The 27,050-nt window shown below is 46.6% G+C and overlaps 1 protein-coding gene across 1 annotated transcript; it reads left to right on the top strand.

Annotated features, from left to right (window-relative positions):
- Positions 1 to 25,204, top strand: uprt (uracil phosphoribosyltransferase (FUR1) homolog (S. cerevisiae)). Its single transcript, XM_086000396.1, has 7 exons — positions 1 to 392; positions 12,167 to 12,209; positions 12,568 to 12,637; positions 18,353 to 18,415; positions 19,302 to 19,463; positions 22,614 to 22,712; positions 24,720 to 25,204. Exons 1-7 carry the CDS (start codon positions 184 to 186, stop codon positions 24,824 to 24,826), a joined length of 753 nt encoding a protein of 250 aa, XP_085856522.1. The 5' UTR covers positions 1 to 183; the 3' UTR covers positions 24,827 to 25,204.
- Positions 25,205 to 27,050: the final 1,846 nt, after the last annotated feature.

The following is a 27,050-nucleotide window of genomic DNA, read 5'->3' as shown; positions in this document are numbered from 1 at the left end:
GCCAGCCAGCAGGTGGAGCCAGGAAATAACTAAAAAAAACAGAGGCAACGACACAGGAAGAAACGTGGATTAATTTCTCTCTCTCTCTTTCTCTTGTGTTTCATTTCGGAGCAGTGTCTGGGGAAGTGGGCGGGGGGGGGGGGGGCAATCTGGGCTGGGGCAGTGTGTGTGTTGCCCTTGTCTATGGAAGCTGATTTCTCCATTGCCAGCATCATCATGCCTTGCCACAACGCCCAGCAGCAGCAACACAGCAACTCCGAGCCAAGCCACTCGCTGCCCAAGCAAGTGAGGTTTGCCCCCAGCGCCGAGCCGGGCGAGCCGATCGGAGCCCAGCTCAAACTGCTGCCCATGAACGATCAGATCAGGGAGCTGCAGACCATCATCAGGGACAAGTAAGTGGCGGAGGGAGGGAGCAACAAAGTGCGACTGGGAAATGCATCACTTGCTGGTGAGATTGGCCTTCCTTCCCTTTCCCCCTTGTGTGGGTGTCTATCTATCTATATATATGTGTGTGTGTGTGAAGAGCCTGGAGCTCGAGGCCTCCGCTCAGTCACACGAGGAGGAGGGAAATGAGTCACTTTCTGCAAGCTCATGAAGTTTTTTTCTCTCACATGCATCGTAAAGTGAGCGAGCGGCCGCAGCCCTCCTCAAATGCACAATCCAATCTAACAATGCATAATAATCATTTTTTTTTGTAATTGTCCGAAATAGCCACAGGGGGATGTTGTCCAAACACAAATATGTATGTGAAAAGCAAAATACTGCGGGTGTTGGAAATCTCTCCTTTCCCGTGCTTGTGGCCTTGCTTTGCATTTCCAGTATTTTTTATTGCGTTCATTTGCAGTTTTTTTTCATTGCCTTGTCTCGGTTAACCAAACCGGCTGGACCTCACAGTGTGTCCTGATAATCTGGTTGGACTGCATTTCAGTTTCTCTCTTAAGTTCAACGCAGTGCAACATTGAAAAGCCATGATGTGGAGATGCCGGTGTTGGACTGGGGTGGACAAATGTGGGAAGTCACACAACACCAGGTTATAGTCCAACAGCTTTATTTGAAATCACAAGCTTTCCGAGTACTGCTCCTTCGTCAGGTGAAGTCGTCACTTCACGACGAAGGAGCAGCGCTCAGAAAGCTTGTGATTTCAAATAAAGCTGTTGGACTATAACCTGGTGTGTGACTTCCAACATTGAAAAGAAAGACTAGCATTTATATAGCGCCTTTCATGACCACCAGACCTCTCAAAGTGCTTTACAACCAATGAAGTACTATTTGAAGTGGAGTCACTGTTGTAATGTGGGAAATGCAGCAGCTAATTTGCGCACAGCAAACTCCCACAAACAGCAATGTGATAATGACCAGACAGTCTGTTTTTTTAATGTTGATTGAGGGATAAATATTGGCCAGGATGTGATGAAATATATTCCATTCATCACTGCCTGTTTTCTGTGTCTTCTAACTGCCTGCTTTCTGTGTCTTTTCCCTTCCCCCAGTCCTCATGTATTATGCATTGGAATGTGCTGGAACTGGTTGTGTGCAGGGCTCCGCCCATACCTGGCTCCTTTGTAATCTAACTTCAGTCCGGCATCAGCCTCCTGAAGGTAGACATCTCTCTATTTTACGTGTTATGTTCTGAGTTAATAAAAGCCTTACTTTTGTTCTGCTAACTTCGAGTCTCGGAATAATTGAGGCACATCAATTTTATTAACTCAATTTTCAACACTATGGATCAACTCCTGAAACCCGAACGTTTGGATTTGGATCAACATGCTCCGGACGCATCAGCACGCTTCGGACACTGGTTTGACTGTATGGAATTCTTCCTGGACAATTCCGCAGCCGTCAAAGACGCTACGGACACTGCGAAGATGAGACTCGGAATGCTACGGAATTGGGTAAGCCACCGGGTTTACCCCCTCATCCAAGACGCCGATACGTACCTGGCCGCCTGCAACACCTTAAAGGCGCATTACCAGCAGCCTACGAATGAGGTGTATGCTAGGCATCTACTCGCTACTCGCGCACAGCGACCTGGGGAATCGGTGGAGGAGTTCCTAAGCATCCTGAAAAAGCTTGGCAAGGACTGTAAGTGCCGAGATGTAAAAGCCGCAGTGTACACCGACGAGCTTGTTCGCGATGCCTTTATCACAGGCCTCAGCTCCACTCACATCCGGCAAAGACTGCTGGAAAAAACGGGGTTGGACCTGAAACAGGCTGCGGACACCGCGCGGTCCCTGGAGATGGCCCAGAGAAACTCGGACGCCTACTCTTCAGCCCGCGCCGCCCACGCCGCCACGTGTGCGCCGAGGGCGCCGCCATCTTGGAAGGCATCTTCCCCGCCCGGCAGCCCGACACCGGCGGGGCCCAGCTCTCCCCCCAGAAGCCCTACGACAGCCGCGACGCGTCAAGGACCCAACTGCTACTTCTGCGGGCAGCCAAAGCACACCAGAAACCTGTGCCCGGCGAAAGGCACCACCTGCTTTAAGTGCGGTAAGAAGGGGCACTTCGGGAAGGTGTGCAGAGGGAACCCCGCCGGAAAACCAACCGCCGGAAAACCCGCCACCGCCGCGTGTGCGCCGTGGGAGCGGCCATCTTGGACGCCATCTTGCCCGACCTCGTGGGGTCCGCCATCTTATGAGCAGACAGCGTGGACGCCATCTTGTCTCGATCAGGGCCCTACAGTGGCATCGGTCACAGTGGACCAGACCAGGCCGCATCCGCTATCCAAATCAATGGTGGACATCGAGGTAAACGGGTGCCGGGTTAAATGCTTAATTGACAGTGGAAGCACGGAGAGTTTTATCCACCCTGAACTGGCACAACAACTCTCCCTAAAGGTGGTCCCTGCTCAGGGTACCATCTCTATGGCCGATAAAACCCAGACATCGACCATTCTGGGTTACTGCACGGTACAATTGTGCGTTAACGGAACTGTGTATGATAATTTTAAAGTATTAATCATGAAGAATCTATGTGCGAGCGTGATCTTGGGTTTGGATTTCCAGTGCAACCACCAAAGCATCACGCTCAAGTACGGTGGGTCCCAGCCGCCCCTCACAGTGTGCGGTCTGGCTACCCTGAAGGTAAAGCCGCCTTCGCTATTCGCGAACCTTACCCCTAACTGCCGACCAATAGCGACCAAAAGCAGGAGGTACAGCTGGGAGGACAGGCGGTTTATCGCGACCGAGGTAGACAGGCTCCTGAAAGAGCGCATTATTGAACACAGCAACAGCCCGTGGCGCGCCCAAGTGGTAGTGGTAAGGGGTAGCGAGAAGAAACGGATGGTGATCGACTATAGTCAAACGATCAACAGGTACACCCTACTAGACGCCTACCCGCTACCCCGCATATCAGAAATGGTGAACCAAATCGCCCAATACCGGGTGTTCTCCACCATCGACCTCAAGTCAGCGTACCACCAGCTCCCTATCAGACCAGAGGACCGCCCGTACACCGCCTTCGAGGCGAACGGACGCCTCTACCAATTCCTCAGAGTCCCCTTTGGGGTGACGAACGGGGTCTCGGTCTTTCAGAGGGAGATGGATCGCATGGTCGATGACCACCACTTGCAGGCAACCTTCCCCTACCTCGACAACGTCACCATCTGCGGTCACAACCAGCAGGATCACGACTCGAACCTCGAGAGGTTCCTGAAAACCGCACAAAAACTCAACCTCACCTATAACGAGGACAAGTGCGTTTTCAACACCACGCGCCTCTGCATACTGGGCAGCGTGGTGGAGAATGGGGAAATCGGACCAGACCCCGACCGATTGCGCCCCCTACGGGAGCTGCCCCTGCCCAACACTCCCAAAGCCCTGAAAAGGTGCCTGGGGTTATTTTCTTACTATTCCCAATGGGTTCCCAACTACTCCGACAAAGCCCGCCCCCTCTTGAAAGCATCCTCTTTTCCGCTCTCTGCTGAGGCCCACGCCGCCTTCAAAAGCATTAAGCAGGATATTGAGCGGGCCACGCTACAGGCAGTGGACGAGAACACTCCATTTCAAGTGGAAAGTGATGCGTCCGACTTCGCCTTGGCGGCCACCCTCAACCAGGCGGGGCGGCCCGTAGCTTTCTTCTCGAGGACCCTCCAAGGCCCCGAGATCAGACACTCCTCCGTGGAAAAGGAGGCCCAAGCCATCGTGGAGGCAGTGCGCCACTGGCGCCACTACCTAGCCGGCAAACGCTTCACCCTACTTACCGACCAGCGATCGGTAGCGTTTATGTTCAACAATAAACAGAGGGGGAAGATTAAAAATGATAAGATTCTTAGGTGGCGGATCGAGCTCTCCACTTTCGAGTACGACATCATTTACCGGCCAGGGGCCCTTAACGAATCCCCTGACGCCCTCTCACGAGGGATGTGTGCCAGCGCCACCGAGGATCGGCTACAGACCCTCCACAACGACCTCTGCCACCCAGGGGTCACGCGGCTGTTCCACTTCATAAAGTCCCGTAACTTACCCTACTCGATTGAGGAAGTTCGGTCTCTGACCAGGAACTGCCGCACTTGCGCTGAGTGCAAGCCTCGGTTCTACCGCCCAGATAGAGCCCACTTAATCAAAGCTACACGGCCCTTCGAGCGGCTCAGCTTAGATTTCAAGGGCCCCCTCCCGTCCGTCGACCGCAATGTTTACTTCCTGAACATTGTGGACGAATACTCCCGTTTCCCATTCGCCTTCCCCTGCCCAGACATGACCAGCGCCACGGTCATTAAATGCCTCAACAGCCTGTTCTGCCTGTTCGGTATGCCGAGCTATATCCACACGGATAGGGGGGCGTCCTTCATGAGTGAAGAGCTACGCCAGTACATGCTGTCCAAGGGGATCGCCACGAGCCGTACCACCAGCTACAACCCCCGGGGTAACGGCCAGGTGGAGCGAGAGAACGGGACAGTGTGGAAAGCAGTCACTCTAGCTCTAAGGACCAAGGGCCTCCCTATCTCCCGCTGGCAGGAAGTCCTCTCGGATGTGCTCCATTCGATACGGTCGCTATTGTGTACGGCCACTAATACCACGCCTCATGAACGAATGTTTGTCTTTCCCCGGAAATCCACCTCGGGCGTATCCATGCCGTCATGGCTCTCCACCCCAGGTCCGGTACTCGTGCGAAGGCATGTGAGGGGCCACAAGACGGACCCTCTCGTGGAGCCAGTACACCTACTCCACGCCAACCCCCAATACGCATATGTCCGGCACGCCGACGGAAGGGAGGACACCGTGTCCATAAAAGACGTCGCCCCAGCCGGCATCAACAACAACCACGGCAATAGCAGCGACGACGATCACAGCAACCCTTACCCACCCACTATTCTTTCATCACCCCCGGAAGAACATCGACCAACGGCACCCCCACCAACTACCCCTTCAACAACCCCGGCGGCACCCCCGGCAGAGACCCAGGAGGCTACCGGGGACACCCAGCCGACACCCGCGGCACCACAACAGCCACGTCGGTCGCAGAGGACTATCAAACCCCCGAACAGACTAAATCTATAGAAGGGGTGAATGTGATGAAATATATTCCATTCATCACTGCCTGTTTTCTGTGTCTTCTAACTGCCTGCTTTCTGTGTCTTTTCCCTTCCCCCAGTCCTCATGTATTATGCATTGGAATGTGCTGGAACTGGTTGTGTGCAGGGCTCCGCCCATACCTGGCTCCTTTGTAATCTAACTTCAGTCCGGCATCAGCCTCCTGAAGGTAGACATCTCTCTATTTTACGTGTTATGTTCTGAGTTAATAAAAGCCTTACTTTTGTTCTGCTAACTTCGAGTCTCGGAATAATTGAGGCACATCACAGGACACCAGGGATAACTCCCCTAGCTCTTCTTCGAAATAGTGCCATGGGATCTTTTGCATCCACCTGAGAGAGCAGACAGGGCCTCAGTTGAACATCTCATCCAAAAGACAACACCATCTGACAGTGCAGCACTCCCTCAGTACTGCACTGGAGTGTCAGCTTAGATTTATGGGCTCATGTTTCATGGAGTGGGACCTGACCCCACAACCTTCGGACTCAGAGGCGAGTGTGCTACACACTGAGCCACAGCTGACACTAGGTTTAGTCGCTTATTTGTGTAGGGGTTTGGATAAATGATGTCCTACTGTATTAAACATTGGTGCCAATAACAAAATATAAATGAAAGTTACCTGTGGGTTAATTTGTTTTTTGCTTATCTAAAGCCAGTGTATATTTTGGTCTAAAAGTTACACCCGACTATCAGCCCAAAGTTTCCTCTGAACTGAGTAGGTTAATGCATAATTATTCACTTTTCTAAAATATGTTGAGAATATAATTATTTTTGTGTAGCCCTCTTTTCTGCCAATTTTATATCCTCTGCTGCTTCTCTGCTGAAGGTGGTTCTAGGGCATCAGGAACTCTCCAATACCTCACCCATATAGACATCCTTCATGTGTAAGCCTAGGCGTTGAGCCTTTGCAGGCTGTTCAAGCACGGGGGGCAGCACAGTTGAGCCCGACCCTGTTCTCACTCGAGTTCCACACAAGCGCAGTTCCACCAGAGGTCATTGGATAGCAATCAAGAGCAGGAACCATGTCGCACCCCTACTGCCGTCCTGGCTGAGATAGCTAACTTAGCGCAGATCAGGAACGGGGACCTTCTGGTTGGCATGGTTCAGTTACACGCTGGCTTTATACCAACTGAGCTATCAGCGGAGCTAGCTCTTACACTGCATTCACAGTGAAAGTTTTTCGTCAAGTGCAAAGCGGTTCTAGCTTTGCGCCAACACTAAATTTGTGAAGTATAAATCAGTCGTCAAAGCCTGAACCGACTTCAAAGCAAAGCAGGCACTGGATTCAGGCTGCATTTACACTGTAATTGCAGCATCAGTGCAAAGTGAATCCTCTTCACTACAGTTATAGTCATTTTTTCATTACACTTTTGTGGAACGTTTTGGGACATTTTTCTACATTAAAGGTGCCATATAAATGTAAGTTGTTGTTATTGTTGCTGCTATACCTGCCCTAAACCTACTCCCAGTCAGAGGAACACAGGAACAGGAGTAGGCCATTGAGCCCCTCGAGCCTGTTTCGCCATTCAATCAATTTATGGCTGATCTGCGACCTAACTCCATAAACCCGCCTTTGGCCCATATCTCTCAATACCTTTGGTTAATAAAAAGCTATCAATCGCCGATTTAAAATTAACAATTGACCCAGCATCAGTTGCCATTTGCAGAAGAGAGTTCCAAACTTCTACCACCCTTTGTGTGTAGAAGTGTTTCCTAATTTCACTCCTGAAGGTCTGGCTCGAATTTTTAGACTATGTCCCCTATTCCTAGAATCCCCAACCAGTGGAAATAGTTTCTCTCTATCTACCTTATCTGTTCCCCTTAATATCTTGAAAACTTTGATCAGGTCACCCATAACCTTCTAAATTCTAGGGACTACAACCCCCTAATTTGTGTAATCTCTCCGTGGAGTCCGGGTATCATTCTGGTAAATCTTCGCTGCACTCCCTCCAAGGCCAATATATCCTTCCTAAGGTGTGGTGCCCAGAACTGCTCACAGTGCTCCAGGTGTGGTCTAACCAGCACTTTGTACAGCTGCAGCATAACTTCTACCACCTTGTACTCTAGTCCTCTAGCTATAAAGGCCAGCATCCCATTAGCCTTTTTGATTATTTTCTGCACCTGTTCATGACATTTTAATGTCCCAACCCCCACCCCTCCCATAGTTGGAATTCTATTGGAACAATTTTGTGATGCTGAAATTATACATGTTGGGCTTGAAGTCAGTCGATTTTTATAATGGTAAATGTTTCTTTTTATATTGTATGGTTCAGTCTGAAGAAAATGACATTTCATTAGTTAAAAAAACAGCCTAAATCATGATATTTCAGAATATTATTGAGGCTTTTGTTTCCAACTAGAAACATTTGTTGGCGTAAAAAATATTTGGATTTTTCTCCCCTTCTCATCCTTTTTCTTTTTGATGTAAACCACAATCAGTAATTATTTTGATTGTAATGTGATTATCAATATGGGTTCAACCCATTAGAAATCACAATTCTATACACAATGGGATGTCCTACCTGGTGCGTGTTTGTGAGTGTGAAAGGTAAATGATAAACTCCTGACAACAACAGAAGGTTATGTGTATGCGTCATCTTCTCGCTCTGTGGGTGAAATAGGGGAGGGGAAGGGGGAGGGGGAGAAGGCAGATACAGGTGCCAGCGTTTCAAATTCAGAAAGAATGTGACGGCAGGACTAGACAATGACACATGAGGGAGATACAAGGCAGATGCTTATCACAGGGAAACATTTAACCTCGACAGTGGCAGAAGAGTGAAACTAAAAATGGTACGGTGGTGGTTTCCAATGGCAGCGTGTGCAGTTTCTGTACTTCTGTTATCAATGATTGAGAGGTCACACGGTGCAAATTATCATACATAATTCTTATATTTTCCGATATTACAACAGTGACTGCACATCAAAAGTAATCTATTGGTATAAAGTGGTGTGAGTTGCCCTGAAGATGTGATAATAAAGCACTATATGAATGCTGGTTCTTTCATCCAATTTTCAATCCTAAGTCGCATAATTAAGTATTTAAATGTTTGGAAATAACAACAACTTGCATTTATATAGCGTCTTTAATGTACTAAAAACATCCCAAGGCGCTTCACAGGAGCGTTATCAGACAAAGTTTGACACCGAGCCGCATAAAGAGATATTAGCACATGTGACCAAAAGCTGGGTGAAAGAGGTAGATTTTAAGGAGCAACTTAAAGGAGGAGAGAATGGTAGAGAGTAATATTCCTTGTAAGATGCGTGGCTGTGCAGCGCTCCAGGGACCCCGCGCAGCCGGCTTGCCCGCTTTTAATGAGAAAAACCGCGCATGCTAGGTATTTTGAATGGCCCGCGCAGCCCTTAAAGGGACCAAGCGGCCCCAAACAAAATTACAGGGAGCACCGATGGAAAGGCGGAGAACTTTAGGGAGGGAATTCCAGAGATTAGGGCCTCGGCAGCTGAAAGCACGGCTGCCAGTGGTGGAGCGATGAATATCAGGGATGCGCAAGTGGCCAGAATTGGAGAAGCGCGGAGATCTCGGGGGGGGGGCTTGTAGGGCTGAAGGAGGTTACAGAGATCGGGAAGGGCGAGGCCATGGAGGGATTTAAACACAATGAAAATTTTAAAATTGAGGCGTTGCTAGACCAAGAGCACAGGGGTGATGGGGGAACGGGACTTGGTGCGAGTTAGGATACGGGCAGCAGAGTTTTGGATGAGCTCAAGTTTACGGAAGGTGGAAGATAGAAGGCTGGCCAGGAAAGCATTGGAATAATCGAGTCTGGAGGTAACAAAGGCATGGATGAGGGTTTCAGCAGCAGATGAGCTGAGGCAGGTGCGGAAACGGGCGATGTTATGGAGCTGGAAGTAGGCGGTCTTTGTGATGGAGAGGCTATGGGGTGGAAGTTCATCTCAGGGTCAAATAAGACGGCAAGGTTGCGAACAGTCCAGTTCACCCTCAGACAGTGGCCAGAGAGGGGGATGGAGTCGGTGGCTAGGGAAAGAAAGAAAGAAAGACTTGCATTTATATAGCACCTTTCACAACCTCAGGGTGTTGCAAAGCGCTTTACAGCTAATGAAATACTTTTGAAGTAATGTAGGAAACAGAGTTTGTGACGGGGACCGAAGACAATGGCTTCGGTCTTCCCAATATTTAATTGGAAATAAAAATCGGAACATCGCAGGAATTGTGGTGATGGGCTGATCAGGAACATCACAAGTCCCATGCTAAATTTTTGGGAGTTGGCAGGTGTGTGGATGGTGAATTCACAGAATATCTGTAACGACCTGCTGCTGGGACATTCTTATATGTAGGGCAGTCAGCATCTGTAAAGGGAAAAGACAGGTAACTGAGATCTCGGTTGTGTATCCTTTATCGGAAAACGAGTTCTGATGAAGGGCTACACATACAAAAAGTCAATAATCTGTATTTCTCTTTACAGATACTGACTGGTTTTCTGTTTATTTCCAGAATTTTCTATTTTTATATCAGATTCTCAGCATTTACATTTTTTCCCTTTAACATTTTGACATGTTGTCCCGGGGTGTAAGCGCTCCGAGACACCATATACTAAAACCAGCCAGTTTTACTTTCTGACGCGCCCCCCCCATTACTGCCCTAGAATTAATTAATACAGTAAAGGGCTACTAAAGACCATCATAACTGCAACAGTTATTAATGACTACCAGGTCTACATATATAAGTAATTGGATCTTGTAAAACTTTAGCAGGGACAGGGTACTGAATTTGGATGATCAGCCATGATCTCATTAAATGGCGGAACAGGCTCGAGGGGCCGAATGGCCTACTCCTGCTCCTATCTTCTATGTTTCTATGTCTATGTTTTACTTAACATATTTTAATGTTGCTCTTAGGATTTTAGTAAAGTGTGATGTGGGCGTGTAAGGTATATACTACGCCCACTTGAACTGGTGTAATAAAGATAGATTTTCCCTTCCAAATTTGGGTTGTGTCTGGAAAGGAAAGAGAACTTTTGTTCTATGTAACACTGGATTGGTGGTAACAAGCCTGTCATTGGTACTGGTAGTGGTGGGAGAAAATTGAATGATAAATTAGATGTTTTACACAAGGAGCACAACATTACAATACATTGAAGTAGATTTTTGCCACAGTGTATTGGTGCAAATATGCTAAGTAAGCCTAGTGACACTCCTGTATTGTGGTTTTCAAAACCTTTTTAACAATTTTATCCAGCAATAACTGGAAAATCTAACTGTCCAAATCCAAACTATTGAATCAATAGATCCAACTGTCAACACTTGTTTTGAATCAGAAAGGGTTGTTCTTCAGATCAAGGTGTACAGGGTATAAAGGTTTAATATTTTTCTCACAGTTGTGATTTATACGGAAGATCTCAGTAAGGTACAAAAGCTCCACTTACACACGAAACATTTCACCAGTGTTACCCTAGAATTTAAATATATTACCTAACACATAATGCAGGTTTTACAAAGGTACTGTACTTACCATAGTAAGAACCTTTAGTTCCAAAATTCTTACCTTGGTTTTGGGAACTTTTACTATGGTAAACAGGGAATTTTTAGTCACCACGAGACATTTCTGATTTTGGCTATGCCATCAGGGAGATGGTGCAGAGTAGAGGCCAAATGCTTCAAACCAAGGTGTCAGCCTTGCATCAGTGGTAGCACCCTCGTCTCTGAGCCAGGAGGTCACGGATTCAAGTCCCACTCCAGAGACTTGAGCACATAATCTGGGCTGGCACCTCAGTACAGTACTTGAGGGAGTGCTGCACTGTCAGAAGTGCCATCTTTTGGATGAGACGTCAAACCGAGGCCCCGTCTGTCATCTTGGATCCCACGGCACTCGAAGAGCAGGGGGTTTTAAGGAGCGTCTTAAAGGAGGAGAGAGAGGCGGAGAGGTTTAGGGTGGGAATTCCATAGTTGTGGGCAGTGGTGCAACATTGGCAGGCACCTTTGATCAGGTTCTCTCAATCACTCTCTTTGATCAGGTTCTCTCAATCACTCTCTTTGATCAGGTTCTCTCAATCATTCTCTTTGATCACTCTCTCAACAGGGAATGGTGCATGACCCAGAAGACATAAAGAGGAGCAAAAATTAACTTAAAGAGTGCCATTATCAGGGTTCAAATCCAGACCAGACTAATAAGTTAAAAGACTCTCCTGTGTATCTGTTCACTGTTAACTCACTTCCTGAGGGGCGTTAACTCATCAATACAAACTCTCCCTAATTGGCAGTCTTAAGAAAAGCTGTAGCATGGCTGCTGTGGGAAATAGAAACATTCACATTAGTGCAATTGGGAGTTCTGAGTTTGCAGCTAAGGCATATTGTTGGGGCAGAGTGGAAGGAGCTTCACTCTACCGTTGGCCATGCTGCACTGGGGATACTTGATTGTGACACTGGCTGGCCAAAATGGGAAAGTATTCCATTTCCTCGCACTAACAGTCCTCACATTGATGAGCACAATATTCATGTAAGACGGCGCATTTGTTTTTGAATTGAGCTTAAAATATCTTCAGACTTTGGCTTTGTCTGATCTTTGTTCACGTTTGTGAAGGGCGAAACGTTTGTGCTAAAATAACTGACATTTTGAAGGCTTTTGTCTATTACTAAGTAGGCTGCCCCTTTCCTTTCATCCCCAGAACAACCAGCAGAGGGGACTTCGTATTTTGTGCTGATCGTTTGGTGAGTCGCAACGTAAACTTGTCATTATTTCTGTATTTTTAATTTGTTGATCCATCAAAACTCCTCCTCAGTCAGGGTTCTCCCAGGAAAGGTGAGTGGGAAGGGAGAAGAAGGTAGAGTGCAGTGGGGCTTTTGGGAATGATGTTACAGTATTTCAAATGGTAGCCCCCCTTTTTAAAAAAATAAATAAAAACTGTATGTATATTTGACACATTTCTCTTTTGGCAAAGAAATGGACATTGTTGCTTAATTTATTTTCTCTTTATTGTCCAGTGAAAGGATAATATTTTTTTAAATTTGTGATACATGTGTGCAGGACAAAGTCAATGTTCCTTGACCTAGGAATATTATATTACAGATCAGACTGGTGGTTGAAGAAGGACTGAACCAGCTGCCATACACTGAGTGTACAGTCACAACTCCTACAGGTTAGAGATAAGCAACGTGCACTTAACTAAGGCGCCACAGTAATTGGGCTGCTTCACTACTATACCTGTGATATTAAAAAAAGTTCTAAATGTCTTGTTATATAGATGCCATTTTAAAAGCTGCACATTAAAAGGGATATGGCACTTAACAAAGTTCTTTTTTGCCTTTACTAATAACTGAAATATTTTCTTTTACTACGGTGGGTGCGGTAATTGTCAGCAATCAGGCAGCCCTCCATTTGTAAATGAGGTTCATTGCCTAGACAGATACTTTAAGCTGATGTCCCAATGCCTTAAAGAGAATCACAATCATTACCTTTTTGGAAATCAGAGGGGGTAATTTTGCCAACAATAGTGTAAAACGGGCAATACCGGATCAGCCGCCCAGTATACCTCTCTCCCGATTTTCATTTCCATAGAAGTCGGGAGCGATGTAAACAGGCATCTGATCCGATATTGCCCGTTTTACACTCGCTCAAAGTCAAAATTACCCCCAAATTGTTCAAAAGGATCACAGCAGGCAGCAGTAGGACCTCATGGTCTTCAGGCTAATTAAGTGAAAAATGGCCAGGCTTCCCACCCTGGGGCTGGAATTTTCCGTGGGGTCAGCAGGCGCGATCAGTGGGAAAGTTTTTTTCCCCAGCGGGTCGGGACCCTGCTGTGAACCCGCCGCCATGTGCCTTTCCCAATGTCGGGTTTGTCAGCGCTGAGTAGACCTGACACGCAGCGGTGGGTTCACAGCGGGGGACCAAATTCAGGAAATTAGTAGCTTGTTTAGAACCACTTAAGAATGATTTTCAGCTCAGCTTCTGCATTTGACAGCTTGCCCATGGAGTCCACACTGGTCATGGACCACATCTTTCAAGCTGAGGCGGGAGTTCAGTAGCCATTGAATCAGCTGTTGAGTTGACAGCTTTAAATGTAAAGTGAAAGCTCCCACCTTACAGAGATACCTTCCCTCATCCACAAGCTCTTCCTCGCTGCATTTCCACAACAGTGTCACCATGCTGCAAGTCTTTACACAAGTCTCCATCCAGTCTAACCTCATTACCTCTCTCACCATTGACAGATCGCTTCTGTCATCTCTACTTTACCTGCCATCTATTCCATCAGCATGGGTGCCCTTTATACTCTCTCACCTTGGTCCTCAGAATCCTACCACGATCAGCCCAACATCAGCAGCACCAGGCACACCAGCAGCACCAACACCAACCTCCGCAATCACCTGATGCTACACAGGACACAGGGCATCAGCACCTGACCACATTGCTGCCGGGGAGGCCAGGGATGGCCTCACCATAGCCAGATTTACTTCGCTTGACGCTGTACACCCTGGCTGCCACATGACGCGCCAAGTTGGCACCACCCCACACCAACACCATAAAGCATCACTACAATGCCCAAGCCATTCCTTACACACTCCCCACCATTGCGGGGGGTACAGTTATGTCTCACCATTCACTGCAACTCACTAAGCCACTTCCAAAGGTGCACACACATCTGTCCAAGAATTCAAAGTGTTGAAAATAAAGGTTTCAGTGTTTGACACCACATTAATAGAAGCTTTACATGAACATTGCATAAAACACCCAAGTGCCTACATTTGTGTGTCGTTAGTTGGTATGATTGCACTAGGATGAGGGTGAGTGTGAGGGGTGGCTAGTGAGATGGGGATGGAGATGTCGCCCGCCACGGACCTGCTGAGCTTCCCCAGAGACTAAGCTGTACGCAGCCAGACACAAAGAAAGGGGGAATTCTAACCTAAAAAACATGTGGGTGTGGGGTTAGTTAAATTGTTAAAAATCGGATTCCCGACCTGAACCCGCCTCCAACCACCCACTTCCAGTTTTAACGGGGGTGGGCAGCCAACCCGCTCTCAGGAGGTGGGATGTCAATTTCAATATTATAATGAGGCTGGAAGTCTCTTCTTTAACCTCCATTTTGTTTTTAGCTGCATCTGGTCGGGTTTTACACACTTTGTAAAACCCGGCAGTTACAGCAAGGTTAAAAATTTATACCTTTATACCTACCTCTTGGATCTAGGGTCCCTACCTAACACCTGGATGAGTACAGCTCCAACAACACTCAAGAAGCTCGACACCATCCAGGACAAAGCAGCCCGCTTTTTGATTGGCACCTCATCCACCACCTTAAACATTCACTCCCTCCACCACCGGCGCACCGTGGCTGCAGTGTGTAACATCTAGAAGATGCACAGCAGCAACTCGCCAAGGCTTCTACGGCAGCACCTCCCAAACCCGCGACCTCTTCCACCTAGAAGGACAAGGGCAGCAGGCGCATGGGAACACCACCACCTCCAAGTTCCCCTCCAAGTCACACACCATCCTGACTTGGAAATATACCGCCGATCCTTCATCGTCGCTGGGTCAAAATCCTGGAACTCCATCCCTAACAGCACTGTGGGAGTACCTTCACCACGCGGTTCAAGAAGGCGGCTCACCACCACCACCTTTAGGGCAATTAGGGATGGGCAATAAATGCTGGCCTTGCCAGTGACGCCCACATCCCAGGAATGAATAATTTTTAAAAAACACCCCCCGTGATCGGAGACCCCCTCACGAGGCCTTTGATCGCCTTCCTGGACTCCCCACCCGCTCCCGATGATCCTGAGGCCCGCCCGATCCTCCGGTGGCCGTAGGTGAAGTACTTTGCTGAGGTTCGGATTTGGACAATTTTAGAGGATAGCACTTTTAAGGAGTTGCTAGATCACTGTTTTTTGGGGAGCCATGTTGGCTGTTGTGAAACTTTATGTAAGCCATTTAATGCTATAGGTGTCATGAATAGTATCATTTACATTACGTTTGTATCAAGATTGCGAGAAAGATCTCCCAAACACTTTAATTACACTTTCTCTTGATTTTTCAGTCCATTTCTAATGATAGTCGAAACGATTTTTGTTTAAGCTAAGAATTGATATCACAGACTTGGCTTAGGGGAGTCAGTGAGCCTGATAGTGAAATCAACAACGGCAGATAAAAGTCATTAAGTGCGGAAACTTCAGTGATTTTTATCACTTAGCAGTGTTCCATAAGGCTCCCTTGCTTACTCAGTGCCTTTATCCAGTAAGTAGCTGAGACTCACAGACCAGGTTTGATCCACAGTCTGTTCTGAGTTAACTGATGTCAGCCATGGCTGGAACTGGGGTGGAACAATTGGCCTCAGTTCTTGTGGGTTTAGGGAGGGAAAAATCAACCAAAGTGCCCATTGCTGATCACTCTCCAGCGACACCTTCTGGAAGTGTATGTGCTGTGTGGGTAATGTCAGGTGGGGGCAGGGTTGGGCTGAGCTGTGATGCCCCCACCTGTATTGGAGCAGTACACTCACTCTGAGGGCTTACACAGAGCCTCTTGCTGAGGTACTGAAAACTGGCTGTGGACACCTGATTAAAATTTACCCCAGGAGAGGAGGGGAGTCTGTGATCGACAGCCAAGGCAGCAGTTGGGGACATTTGTTGAACTAGGGAAGGCGGTTGAAACAGCCAGGGTTGCCACATCTGATCATTATCCAACCACCCTGGAGGTGGTAACAGGATTAAAGAAAGACTTGCATTTACGTAGTGCCTTTCATGACCACCAGACATCCCAAAGCGCTTTACAGCCAAGTACTTTTGAAGTGTAGTCACTGTTGTAATGTAAGAAATGCAGCAGCCAATTTGCGCACAGCAAGCTCCCACAAACAGCAATGTGATAATGATCAGGTAATCTGTTTTAGTGATGCTGATTGAGATATAAACATTGGCCCAGAACACCAGGAATAACTCCCCTGCTCTTCGAAATAGTGCCATGGGATCTTTTATGTCCACCTGAGAGAGCAAACAGGGCCTTGGTTTAACGTCTCATCCGAAAGACGGCACTTCCAGACAGTGCAGCGCTCCCTCAGCACTGCACTGGAGTGTCAGCCTAGACTTTTGTTCTCAAGTATCTGGAGTGGGACTATGAACCCACAACCTTCAGATTCAGAGGCGAGAGTGCTACCACTGAGCCATGGCTCTGACATTAGTTGAGATGGTCCTCAAAACACCTGCCACCGCTCACTGTTTGGACTCATAGGACTAGCAACTTGGGCAATGCACAGGAGGGCAGCAGGCATGAGCAGGAGTCGCCACATTCAAAGAGATGGGGGGAGAAATGGGAGGTAAACAGAACCCTGCGAACCCTCCCTGACAAAACAAAGAATGTTAGTTAATCATAGCTCCTTTGGAGTTCTTTCTTTAGGAGGCTAGATGGTTAACCTTACTGACCCACTTTTATTTTTAAATGAGACTGTGCCAGTCAATCAAGAGGAAGCGCAATTTATTTACTGACTTGTCAGGGGTCAGTACTGAAGCCAGTCCTGGCGGGCATCGTAGAAATGTTTGAATGTTGGTCTGGTCGTATTCAAGGCCAGATTGTTGATGCTGCTGCGATAACAGAACAGGCACTGCCATGCAGTTTTGTTCTTTTGTTTAGTATTGCAGCTTGGAACCAAAGTATGTGCTGGCTGCACAATGTAAACACAGTAAGTCAGGGTTCACTGAACTCCACATGAATGTACTACAAGGGACTGAGCAAACACTTACCCTGATCAGTGGGGTATTTTTATTGTAGTTTAAAGGATGGGTAGCTCAATGAGGCAGTACTCAAAATGCAAAATACTTGTTCCCTTAGGAGACCCCGAATTTATTTATTTTTAATTTTTAATTATTCTCCTTTCTTTGAGGAGTAGTTGTGAGTTGAAAGGGATTCGTCCATCAAGACTGAGAGACAGTTTATCAAGGTAGAGGGCTCTGCTGAAAGTATGTCTGAGTCAAGGACTGCTTTAAAAAAAATATACAACTTGAATTGGTTCACTCTCCTTGTGCATTCCCTTTGCAGAGAGTGGGTGGGTGACCTGCTGCCAGGCAGAACATAAGAATTAGGAGCAGGAGTAGGCTATCCGGCCCCTCGAGCCTTCTCCACAATTCAATAAGATCATGGCTGATCATCGACCTCAACTCCACTTTCCTGCCCGATCCCCGTATCCCTCGATTCCCCTAGAGTCCAAAAATCTATCTATCTCAGCCTTGAATATGCTCAACGACTGAGCATCAACAGCCCTTTGGGGCAGAGAATTCCAAAGACTCACAACCCTCTGACTCAAGAAATTCCTCCTCAACTCAGTCGTAAATGGCCAATCCCTTATCCTGAGACTATGCCCCCTAGTTCTAGACTCTCCAGTCAGGGGGAAACAACCTCTCAGCATCTACCCTGTCAATCCCCCTCAGAATCTTACATGTTTCAATGAGATCACCTCTCATTCTTCTAAACTTCAGAGAGTATCGGCCCAATCTACTCAATCTCTGCTCATAGGACAGCCCTCTCATCCCAGGAATCAATCTAGTGAACCTTCGTTGCACCGCCTCTAAGGCAAGCATATCCTTCCTTAGATAAGGAGACCGAAACCAAAAGAGACCAGTGCACCTCCTGAGTCAGCCACTAGAGGACGCCGCTGCATTTTAATTTCGAGGTTGAGAAGTAAGCACTTCAGTGACTGGTCAGGAACAACTTCCTTCCTGTGTCCAGCTGAAGATGAGCAGAGGCCAAGTAATGCGGTGTCTACCTGCGCGCTCTGAGAATGATGTGTGACATTACAGATGGGATGGGGGGCGGGGTGGAGTGGAAGGAATTTAAATCACTAATGTGATGCTAACCCCAATTAATATTTCATTTTATACAGGCCATAAATATGATGGCGTGAAGTTTGAGAAGGGAAACTGTGGTGTTAGTATTATGAGAAGTGGTAAGTTATCATTGTTGAGTATTATTAAAGCTGTTTGCCATCCATTATCTTACTTGCATTCAGTAGGCCAGCCTGACGTCAATGAGAATTGCAGCACCTAACCTCGGAAATGTGGAGAAGATGGCAACTTGATCAGGAGGCTAATCATGAACACCTACCTCTTCTTCCTGCTCCTCCATTTGCCTTTTGTGATCCCCACTGCCATGCCCTTGAATGTGTGCAAAGACTCGGTCATCACTGTCCTTCTGTGCACTACACACAAAGCTATATTCTGATCTTGTGGCACCTGACCGTGCTGCCAGTGCATTCAGAGTCTCTGGAAAATAGTCCAGAGGAAGAAGGCTGTGTCGATGGTTCTGTCAGGACACACCCCTAAGAATTTTGACTCCCTTCTTGGAGTAGAGTGTGCAGCAAGGGACAGAAATGTGGGTGGGGACAGAGCCAGAACATTCCATGAGCACATTCACACCTCCCAGGATGGCTGGCGGTTCCCTGAACCACCCCATTATTTACACAACCTACCAAATATCTCCTGTTCGAAGTGATGATCGCCCATTTTGGTTTAAAATTGTGTCCTGTATTGTTTGTATTTTAATTGTAAGTAAACTCCAAGCAATTTGTTTAAACTACTCATGAGATTGTCTATGAAAAAAAATGAAATAATAATACATCCATTGGAGTTTTCCTATAACATTTACACAAATTGATGAGGCGTTTACAAATGCTTAAACATTAGTTTGGGAGATTGTTACTGGTAAAAATGCATTAACAGTTACACCTAACAAAACCTGGCGATTGCATGATCTTCTTTCAAAATTAACAGTTCCACTTTGCGCACATGGGAAGAGAAGATTGCTGACGCAGATCATTTTCTATCTTCTTACAGGTGAAGCAATGGAGCAGGGTTTGCGAGATTGTTGTCGATCAATACGCATCGGAAAAATCCTAATACAAAGTGACGAAGAGACCCAGAGGGCAAAGGTGTACTATGCAAAATTCCCACCTGACATCTACCGCAGGAAAGTGCTTCTAATGTACCCGATATTGAGTAGGTACCACATGGTCTCATCGAACCATTCGGTTGAAACCTGTGAATGGAAAGATCAGAACAGGTTTCTTATTGAAAGTATAGAGTTTTACACTGATTTAGCGTGTAGTTGTGTTTTGGCGTAGACGTACATTTTACATACAGACCATTCACAGGAGTGCGTTGGTACAATGAATTTGGCATAATTGCACATACATAAACACCTCAGGATCCAGGAGTTTTGCTGGTAGTGGCCATGGGGCTGGGGGTAGTCAGATAGGGCCATATGCAGTGCAAAGTTTGGTCAGAACGAGTGATATTTGGTCTCCACTTGGGACTGGACCTCCTCCCTGGAGGCCTGTACAAAATCATCCCCAAACATGATGATAATGGGGGGAACCAGGATGAGATGACACAGAAGACAGATCCAGGTGCCATGAGAAAGCGACCCAATCTAGATGGGAATATACATTCTGTAGATAGTAATCAATTGTTATGTTTTAGGTATTTTAAATGATAGATTAGCTATGGATAATAATAGTTTGGCTCAGTTCTATTATTAGAGGAAACTGCTAGAGAGAAATATGCATGCAGATAAAGGCCCGGATTTTACAGTCAGTGCCGAACGAATGCCGCTCGCCGTTCATTACATTTACACTTGCCCACAGACTTTCTGTGGGCTTTTGCACTGCGATTTGCGATAATTATAGGGCCAAAACAGCGCGGCATCGGCTACAGGGGATCTGAGACCTGTGTGAACAGTGCAAGCAATGGTGTGTCTCCTTAACCAATCAGATTGAAGAGTCCTTACTGCGACACGCAGAATCTAATCCAGGAACTCCAAGTTAGAATATTTAATGTAATGCAAAATCATGTACAGAAAGAGAAAGAAAGATGGAATTAAGAGAGAGAGATAAGAGACAGAAAGAAAATTAAAATTTTTTTTTTTTTTTTAAACCTCCAACAATAATTAAAATCTGAAGGAACACTTTTAAAAGTAAATTTTCAGGCAGAGAAGTTGTTTGGCAGTAATTAGGACATCATGCCATTAAAAATTCACTTACACTGAAAGGGACAAGACCTAACATTTTCTGGCGTGTTTAGTGGGTATCTATCACGTAAGTACCGCAACTTCACGCCCGTCCATGTGTTTCAATGCCGAGTCTCTCGGTGAGATACTGTTACAGTGAAGCTTCTGGAGGAGCGGGGCAACTCGGACAGCAACTTCCTGATTTCCGCGTTTAACTGCGTACGTGCGGACGCCGGAAGTTTCTGTCCGACTTACTCACCGTTATTCTTACCGCAAAATCCGGGCCATTACCATTTAACATACTTTTTCATGAATACACAAAGAAAGAATTTGCATTTATATAGCGCCTTTCACGCCCACAGGACGCCCTGAAGCGCTTTACAGCCAATGAAGTACTTTTGAAAGGTAGTCGCTGAAATGTAGGAAACACAGCAGTCAATGTGTACAGCAGGATCCCACAAACAGCAATGAAGTAAATGACCAGATCCTCCCTTTTTCTTGGTGTTGAATGAATGATAAATGTTGGCCAGGATACCAGGAGAACTCACCTGCTCTTTGAATAGTGCCGAGGGATATTTTACATCCACCTGAAAGGGCAGAAAGATGACACCTCTGACGGTGCAGCACTCCCTCAGTACTGCACTGAAGTTCCATTTTAGATTATGTGTTCAAGTATCTGGAGTTTGGTCTTGAACCCACAACCGTCTGACTCAGGCGAGAGTGCTACCACTGAGCCAAGGCTGACACCTTACTGTAACTTACTGCCAATGATGAAGGAGGTGAAAAAGCAGTTTTGAAAAAACATTTAAGTTTGAATCAGAAATTCTGCTTTTCCCAAAAACTGGCCAACTTCAGATCTCATCCATCACTCGGAATTTCCCAGTTCTTTCGTATGGTAAAACGAATTCAATCTTTTTTATAAAGCTGTCAGAAAGGAGAGCGGGATGTTAAAGTTCATCCTCATGTGACATTTTCATGGGCTGTTTACCATTTTTCTGCTGGGATGAAAGATGGCAGTGGACACTGCAGGACAGGCCACCATTAGCCATCCCAGAGAGGACCAGTCACACCCTACAAACCCACTGCTCATGTCAAACAATGACAAGTGTGGTATGGATTGCAATCAAGGGCCGAGACCACGTTCCTGGTTTTCAAACGGACAGCTTGGTTTTGAGGCAAGCTGCACAGTAAGGAGGTCATTTTAAAATCGGGCATGGTAGTGTAGAGGTTACTTTACTGGACAATTAATCTAGAGAATGTGAGTTTAAATCTCATGTTGGCGGTTTGCAAATTTGAATTCAGTTTAAAAAATAAATAAATCTGGAAATAAAAAGCCGCTATCCGTAAAAGTGACCATGAAGCTGTCGGATTGTCGTAAAACTCCAGCTGATGTCCTTTTGGGAAGGAAACCTGCCATCTTTACCCGGTCTGACCTATATGTGGCTGCAGTCCCACACCAAAGTGGTTGACTCTTAACTGCCCTCTGAAGTGGCCTGGTGAACCAATCAAAAACCACCATGCGGGTTCAAGAAGGCGGCTCACCGTCACCGTCTCCGGGCAACCAGGGATAGTCAGTAAATGTTGGCCTTGTCAGCGATGCCCAGATCCTAAGAATAATTTTTAAAGAGGCAGGGAATGTCCCGTTTTTGGGAGTGTGCAGTGGGAAAGTGCTGAGGATGCTTGCTCTCCAAATGCTCCTTCCCTGCTGTTGTCTCTTCTCAAAAATAGGAATGTTTTACTATTTTGTACTCAGTTTTTCAAATAGGTAAAACACCACTATTTTAATTTTGTTTAACCTGTTCTTTGTGCGTAACTCAACACAAGCTAATCATTTTACCAGATTGGCCAATTGACTGCACTACCGTTGTAGCAGTAGTTTTCTTGAAATGAGAAACTCTTAGAGCTTCTTCATGAATGCGCAGATGCATGTGGCACTGATGTCCCAGGTTAAGCGCAGAGTCAAGCTGATCTCAGGTGGGGCAGTTATAAACCGCTATAGTTAACCTGTCTCCTGACAGCAATCCACTGACCTCCCACCCCCCCCTCCCTGGAAGTTCCCCTTAGGGACACAGCGCTTTGGACTGATCTGAGAAGAGAAATTTCCACTCCGGATAATCGCAGGTCATCTGTCTACTCTGCAGGTACGGGCAACACGGTTATTGAAGCTGTGAAGGTCCTGATTGAGCACGGAGTGCAGCCAAACCATATAATCCTCCTCAGCCTTTTTTCAACTCCACATGGTAAGTGAGGCATGTGAATACTTATTATGATATGACAGATTTTAAAACTGATATGCGCACTAGAGCGTCTTTTTTTATAAAGTACAAGAACTGAAAGCGTATGGTAATTGCTTTCTTTAAGCACTGCTCGATTTAAGTACGGGCCATACCAACTGCAACTGTGGGCAGTCTGGCGTAGACATTGGTCTCCGTTTTATCCTTCATTTTCTTCTATTGAATGAGCTGATAGACAGGCAACTGCACTGCCTCTGGATCCAGACAGTAGGAGGTGCTAATGTGGCCCCAGGTGGAATTGCTGCCCAATTTTAAATTCACAGCGTGAGTTAAATAATTTGCTCAAGGGCTGGAGCAAAAGCAGGAATGGACTAGCAGGATCCGGAGTGAGGCAGCCCTCGGAAACGCTGAGTCTCCACCTCAGAGATAGTAGTTGGGAGTTCTTGCATTGGGCCAAGAACCCGTGGCATTCCATTGACCCCTTAAATGGGCTGATGTTTAAAAGGAGGCAGGGATGGTGTCGCCTGCTGGATTATCCACCACTCAGCCATCTGGATGTCAGAAAAATAGTGGCATCCAGGTCCATGGATTGGCGAATGTGGAGCCCATGGAGTCTTCTGGCCTGGAAGACCCCAGAATTGCTCTGGCTAATTTTTTTAATTCTTATAAAGTGGGCCCATTGATTGCAGGCCTTTACTTTTTAAGCCAGTCACGCTGGGTTTTCCTCAGAGTGGCTCTCTGCAGTCTTTCAACTGCACCATCCTTCTCCAAAGCTTCTCCTCCATTTCCACTTTGGTGAAATTACCCTCGCTTGGTTCCACTCTTGCCTATCCAGTTGTTGCCAGAGCATCTGTGGTAATGGCCTCTTTTCCCACTGTCACCTCAGCAGTCCCCCAAGGATTCATTCTTAGTCCTCTTCCTCATCCACATGATGCTTCTTGGCGACATTACCTGCAGATATGGGGTCAGGGTCCACATGTTCACTCAAGACACCCAGCTCCACCTCTCCAGTACTATTAGACTGCTTGTCCGACATCCAGTTTAGGATGAGCTGTAATTTCCTCCAGCTGAATACTGGGAAGACCAAATGCATCGTATTCAGTCCCTGGCACAAACTCCATACTCTTCTCTCCATAGTCCATTCCCCTCCCCAGCCACCATCTCAGGCCCGTCCAAACTGTTTGCAACCTCGGCATCCTAATTTGACCTTAAGCTGAGTTTCTGATCTCACATCCTCTCCATTATAAAGGCCACCTATTTCCACCTCCATAGGCCACCACCTCCAGCTCAGCCCGTCTGCTGCTAAAAGCATGACATTTATGCCTTTCTCACCTCCAGACTTGATCTAAACTTCAGCTCATCCAAAACTCTGCAGCTTGTATCATAGCACACATCAAGTCACGTTCGCTCATCGCCTCTGTCCTCGCTGACTGATGTTGGGCCCTGGTTCCCCAGTGCCTCAAATTTTAAATCCCCCCATTGCCTTGTCCCTCCCCATCTCAGCAACCTTTCCAAGACTCCCTATTCCTCTGAACCCAACCTCTTGTGATTCTCCCCCGTCCTTCGCCCTGCCATTGGCAGCCATTGTTTGAGCCACCTTGTCCCCAGGCTCTGGAATTTACCCCTTTAATCCCTCCACCACCAAGCAAGTTTTTGAAACACAATTCAGGTGTTTACCTGGGTAGCAGGTGCTTCTTTTCTCAGCAGCTGAGGGTGTGGTGTTCATGCATATTGTTGAGTGGGGGGGGGGGGGGGGGGGGGAGTGCAATCTTTTTTTTTGAGAGTGACTTGTGTTGATGATTCTGCCAGAATTGCAATACTGCGCTGGTTCTTCAGTGTGAATCGCAGAATAGATTACATTTCAGGCACAGCACTGATATACAGAGGGTAGCTACACAAAGATATTTTGTGTTCTTTATAACAAATAGGACAGAGCAGATTTCTGTCCCGCTTTCATGAAATTCAGTTATTTGCAGTTGAAACATCAGCTTGTTTTTTTTTCCCTCCCAAAAGGTGCAAAATCTATTATAGAAGAATTTCCTGAGATCACAATTTTAGCAACAGAGGTCCATCCCGTGGCACCCACACACTTTGGACAGAAGTATTTCGGCACGGACTGAAGCCAGGATAGAATCCAAATGAAATCTTTGAATGCACTGCTGCTTCGATAGATAAAGACTTTGTTTTATCTTAGTAGGCGTGTTTCCCCACCCTCTCCCCTCATCCTTTCTGGAACGTGTCTAAATGTTAACTAGCTTAATGTTGATATCTGGGAGCATTTGATCTGAACTTTTTGCCTTAAATTCTTTTCTCCAAGTATTTTTTTTATAAAAGGAAGCCAGTTTTGAAAAGCACATTCCAATTCCATCAAAATTCTTTGCGCTGTGCTTGCATGCATCCTTGGCACGTAAGTCATTTTAGCATATTTATTGTTTGCAAATTAGAGGCAGTGCCTAATTGTAACTTAAAACTACATTAAATTTGTTTTTAAAAAAAAAGCTTGGGATTATTTAAACGGTTTCTTTTTCCAGATTTTCTCTCTTTAGGTGATACTAGGCCACAGTTCTACGAGCGTGACAGCTTTCAGACACCTCACTAAAGTGACCATTCTTCATGCGCGGGTGTAGATACAAGTGTCAACAGGCTGTTTGACTTTTGGGTTGCGAGGGGAGGGGGCAATTGTGGCTGATGTTTCCCCTTCCGACCTCTGCAACGATGAAGACCAGAGACCAAACCTGGGACCTTCCTGATCTGTATGACTCAGCAGCACACCAGAGGTACGTCCCCAAGACATTAAGATGCCCCAAATTATTCAGCATTTTTACTGTTGCATCTTATCCAGGGTCACCTGGAGTTAGTAACCACTTAGTTCAATATTGGGAGAGAAAGCAAATGGGCATTAGTAACTCCACACTTCAATGTGTAGAATCTGCAGCAAATTATGGACAATTTTTATAAGATTGGTAAACTGAGAGAAAATTCCCTCCTCCAAGTGTCGTGAAGGTGAAGACTTTGATTGAAGGGCTTGTTTAAAGAATAGAATTAAAAAAATTATGAACCAGAAAGGCGGGGGGAGGGGAAGCAAGGATTTCCTCCATGAATACTCGATCGAGCATCCCTTTCTGCTGCAGCAAGTTTTTATCGTTTCTACTACTGCCCACTAGATGGAGCAGCTCAGTGCTACATCTGACAGGAGAGGGGGTGAATTTCCTCGCCGTTTTCAGTATTTACTGTGGAAACAGCACAGGAATTTTTTTTTTTTTAAAGTGAGGAAGTATGTGTTTCTGCCACTTATGTGTCTTTAAAATGCTTCTCGAGTTTCTTCTTGCTTTTGGAGCCTTCCTGCAATCTGCCCCCGGGTCTTGTGTGGCCTCATTTGAATATGTCAGCGAGAGCCGGTGGTGTGGCACCGCTCGTTTCCTGGGTTTGCATTGCTAGTGCACTCTGGGTAACAGAGCTAAATGAGGTGCAGCAGCTGTCAGGATCACCTGATCACGCTGGAAGTGAAGAGTTTGCTTGTTTAGAGTCTGGAAAATTCATAGGGTGATTGGCGAGTGATTCCTGCAGCTTGGAAATGATGTTTGAACAGCTTTTCTTTGTTGCATATTTTTCCTGCCAAGACCCGCACCTGATTCTGCCTGCCTCTCACAAGGTCAACCCAATGGAAGATTTTCAGACCACCCCCTTCCACCAATCAGTGGATCTCGGATTCAGGCCTGGCTTTCCCCGATTTCAATCTTCGCTATTATAGTGGAGGAGGGGCAGCAACACAGGCTGAATTTAAAAGGGGAGTCAGGAACCATCGCAGGTGGATTCAACCCACCTGATATTAACCCCCTCGCCTCAGCAAAAAATATACAGGCTGCGCATTCAGGAGCTCTGCACGTTACCAAAGAGGAAATAAGCGACCTCTGACTTGCTTAGCACTCAGTGTCAAAGCCACCTCCCTCCAGGCAGCACAAGTGACATTTCTGGATGATTAGGTAGCGCCCACGCCCAATAACCTATGCCTCCTGCCTTCAAGGGCGTGTATGCCTGAAGTTGTGCAATCTTCTCTGACTTGATGCCAAGCCCTTCTGCCCTCTGGGTCCAGATGGTGGCTGCGTAGTCATAGTTCTATACAAGTATTATGACAATATTGCTGAGACACGTAGTGAAGAGAGTGAAGTGAAAAAGCCAAGCATTGTTGCTCTCTCACTAGTTTGTCCCCCGATCTGCTGCCAGAGATCACAGGCTGAACTTTCATTTGAGGCTGCACCGAAGTTTCCGAGTACTTCACCTCTTTGCACAGGTTTTACACCAATGGGAATGCAAATGAGCAGATCCAAGAAATCCACATGTAAT

This window comes from Somniosus microcephalus, chromosome 1, assembly GCF_052327205.1.
Source record: "Somniosus microcephalus isolate GS21.2 chromosome 1, FLI_Smic_1.0, whole genome shotgun sequence".
NCBI classification, from domain to species: Eukaryota; Metazoa; Chordata; class Chondrichthyes; order Squaliformes; family Somniosidae; genus Somniosus; species Somniosus microcephalus.
The sequence above is the reverse complement of the archived record's forward strand: the minus strand, read 5'-3'. Positions and strand labels throughout refer to the sequence as shown.